The sequence below is a fragment of the Limulus polyphemus genome, unplaced genomic scaffold, assembly GCF_000517525.1.
Source record: "Limulus polyphemus unplaced genomic scaffold, Limulus_polyphemus-2.1.2 Scaffold1883, whole genome shotgun sequence".
NCBI lineage: Eukaryota > Metazoa > Arthropoda > Merostomata > Xiphosura > Limulidae > Limulus > Limulus polyphemus.
The window spans coordinates 149,370-153,416 of record NW_013667493.1 but is presented as its reverse complement, the minus strand read 5'-3'; the positions used below and the strand labels follow the sequence as shown (position 1 = coordinate 153,416).

The 4,047-nt window shown below is 35.4% G+C and overlaps 1 protein-coding gene across 1 annotated transcript in view; it reads right to left on the bottom strand.

Moving 5' to 3' along the window:
• The window catches only part of LOC106465247 (doublesex- and mab-3-related transcription factor A2-like), a 12,468-nt gene extending 8,628 nt beyond the window's left edge, over positions 1-3,840 (bottom strand). Inside the window, exon 1 of the mRNA XM_022393117.1 lies at positions 3,477-3,840. Coding sequence (XP_022248825.1) covers positions 3,477-3,840 — 364 coding nt within the window. The remainder of the gene's footprint in view (positions 1-3,476) is intronic.
• Positions 3,841-4,047: the final 207 nt, after the last annotated feature.

The window sequence follows — 4,047 nt, the reverse complement described above, 5'->3', positions numbered from 1 at the left end:
AGACTAGAGGGAAGGCAGCTAGTCATCACCACCCACCGTCAACTCTTGGGCCACCCTTTTACCAACGAATAATGTGACTGACCGTCACATGAATACAGCGGTGTTACAACCTTTCAATAATCCCAGGTCTTGGTTACACTCGCTAAATACAATGGTGTTAAAATTTATCAATAACCTTTGGCCTTAGTAACACTTGCAATTCATACAAACACACATATAAAACATACGACGTTACAACCTATTGTCAGTGAAAAACCTATTTGTTTTTCAACGTTTCACTTTGATTCAGAGGCCTAAGAAAAAGTTGTAAACTTGAAACCTTACATACTAAATATATTACTCGAAAATACTTATCGTTTATAGTGTGAATGTGGCATTGATTGATACTTGCCATTTTCAATGTAACTGTCAGCACTGATAAACCAATAAGTTACATCTAAATTATTTTTTAAATATATTGATTGAAAGAAAAGCTCATTAACATACATGTACTTGCTACCTGACGACCGCGAATCTTGACAACAGCCCCACAGCATAGTTTTCATTGAAAAAAGCTCCGTCGTAAGGTCATTATGTCCAAAGCAATCCACTCCTCTCAGCTTGCTTTCCATAATACATCTAGTATATGAGAACGAAGGTTTCCCAGCGGCTGTTTCAACTGTCCGATCACACAATAGGCACTATGTCCAGTTACTTGACGGGTATATCTTCGTATGGAATAATAGGAATACCGTTTTCATTTTCCAGCTGCTTGAGGTATGCGACGGTTGAACGGATATGTCATGGAAGTAACTTCTGTTTACGTTTTGTGTCGCTTTTCCAGATGGGAATCTTTTTTATTGTGCCTGGGGTGCTTGGACGGCTTTTGTCACTGATCTTTGTGTTTGAGTATTCTTACCTATTGCAAGATGTCGCAGTTTACTTACCAGCTGTAATACGACTTGTTGAAGATCTCTTTCTTGATAGTCCTGGTGCCCCAGGTTGATCAATATTCCTTTGTGTTCCAATACAATTACGTAAAAGAATTTTCCCTGTTTTGTAAATTCTATATTCCCTGAACTAAGTACATATGAATATTTTGCGTCGAAAATGGCTGTTACATACCCTTTTCAAACGCGATCAATGTTCGTTTGTATCGTGAATGCCAAACAATGTCAAATATAATTCTGATACATTCTGTTCCACCGCGACTTATATTGGCTATGCTAGTCACTTGACCTCCTGATTTGCATATTTAAAAGAGTTTTAACATAGCATAATCAACCTTCTGTATGTAATTGTTACTTAGTAATCGGAAAATGAAAATAAGATTCCACTTTTTCAAGTACTTCTGTTTTCTGTAAGTCCATGCATCTCTTGACTTTAAAATTCTGCTACACAACAACTTGAATTAAGGAATTAATAAACCATGTACGGTTAGTTAGGAGCATTGTAATGAAAAAAAAGTACATTACAGTATTATTTTATGTAATTCTAGTCAGTAACAATGCAGTAAAAACTAACTTAATTACTGAATTAATCTATGTATACCCATTTAATAGCATTACAGTAAAAATAAAAGTTTTGAAACTTGTGAAACGAGAAGCTTTATGTTTTATTTTCTCTAATAATTGTGTTCAATTGTGTACGATCACTAGTACTGAAAACCATAACAATACTTTCAGTTCTCACAGTATTGAAGGATCAACAATACTTTCAGTTCTCATGGTATTGAAGGATTAACAATACTTTCAGTTCTCTTAGTACTGAAAGATTAAGAATACTTTAAGTTCTTGGAGTACTGACATCTTAATACTTTCAGTGTATCACAGTATTAGTATGTTAACAAAATTTTCTGTTCCTCATACTATTTGTATCTTAAACATTATTTCAGTTCTTCACAGTTTTGATATCTTAACGATACTTTCAGTTCCTCACAATATTCACATCTTAACAATACTTTCAATTCCTTAGTGTTGAAATCTTAACAATTTTTTCCATTCCTCAAAAATCCTTTTATTTTTCATATAACAAAATCTATCATTTTCACACTTAAATATTTAACATTCAGTAATCTATAATTCCTTGTATAAAAAAACTAACTTTCCTCAAAACTAAAGAACTTCTCCGCTAAAAGAAGCTAAATCGTCCATGTTCATTATAGCAAAAATGGGGCTCCTTAGCTCAGAATTCTGTCCCTTCAATGAACAATCGTCCACATTAAAGAAGAACTCTATACATATTATTTAGGTTTATATGATACTTCAAGGTTATCAGACGTCTGAAAATAGACTTGTAGAGTATGTATAAATTAATTTCAAATCATTATAATTTGTCAGAATTATATATTGTATCTGTAAATGTGTGCAACTTAGGCTTTTCCAGTTACGATGTTTTACTTTGACGAATAGTATTAAAAATATTTATTTTGTAATAAAAAACATTTCTAACCGTGAACGTTCTACAAAGTGATGACTGTATTAACCTGAGAATCTAATCTGCAAGACCAGAATCAAAATGACTGTATTAACCTGAGAATCTAATCTGCAAGACCAGAATCAAAGTGACTGTATTAACCTGAGAATCTAATCTGCAAGACCAGAATTCCATGCACCCTTTAATTCAGCTTTTCTTTTATATATTTCATTCTGTGTGCCTTTATGTAGTTATATTTAGTCAACTTTGTAAAACAAAATTTCAATCTTAAACTATTAAAAGATAACCTCTTTTTTTGGAAAAGTTTAAACCAAAAATGAAAGCTGTTGTTTTTCACGTAGAACTAACATTTACAAAGATTCGTTTTTTGTTGTTGTTGTTTTTTTTGTGTATAGAACTAACAATTACAAACATTCGTTTTTGTTTGTTTTAACAAATGTCCTTATGCTGTCATAATTCCGAAACCGTTGCTTTAAGAGACAGGTCTCGTCTGCGAGGAACTTATACCATTTGTTAAATGTACAGTTGTATTCTCGAATCGGATAATGATTTCTGTCAGAACTGGATTTTTTTTATATACGCCATATTCGCGGTACAATGCCATTTTCTTGTGCTTGATTTGGCAGGTTTTGTGTAAACGAAGGAAGGAACTGACACCGACAAAAAAGGAGCACGTGAACAGGGTAGTTTCATGTTACTAAAAGTGCATCAGTTCAAATAAAAATTCGAGTTCGAATGATAACAAGTTTAGGATGCATGTGAATTATCTATTTTCCATCACTTAGACTGTAAACAATGAAAGAGGCAATTTAACTGAGAAATATACTCTATCCTTCCGCTTTGTTTGTATATGTGTTGTTAAGCCGAGTTTTGTGACTATTTTTACATCTAGATACAATGCGTTATAGTTTGGAACCAGATAAGAGACGTCTGAACGTGTGATCTTTCAACATATAAATATATATATATATGGGTCTCATTTTGATAAACAACTGTTTATTAACGGATTGTACAGGATGGGAGTTTTTCAAAATTATAGCAAATAAGCAGTGATAACTTACCTGTTCCACTGTTGCCGCTATCTCCGTCTGGGTCCTTGCTGTCACCTTTAGGCTCGGTTACCGAGATTCCGAAGATGGGGCCGGGGGGAAGATAATGCATGGAGTTCCCTGTAGCCACGGCTCGCAGCCCTAGAGCGATGGCGTCCTCTGCAGCTTGCTGGCGTTTTAGAGCCACCTGGGCCGCCATGATCCGCTGGCGTTCTGCAATCAGGTTGCACTTGGCACACACGCAGTCTCGAAATCGGCAGTGTCGCTTGTGGCCTTTCAGCCAGGAAATCATCCCGTGATTACGGCAGCGGGCGCACTTGGGCCGACGGTTCCCCCCCTCGCTGGAAGAATGCGCCGTGGAGGTTGGAAGGAGCATGGCCGATGTCGGGTTCATCAGGTACAACGTCCTGATGTGATTGGTCGATAGAAAATAGCTTTCTGTTGGATTAAACTATCAGCTTAACCTGTGAGAATTATGAATATCACGTTATTTATCATGTTTGAGTTTGAATCACAAACCACAAACTTAAGAAATAGATTTTTAGAACATGAACAATATAGTACGTCAACAACACGTGTATAT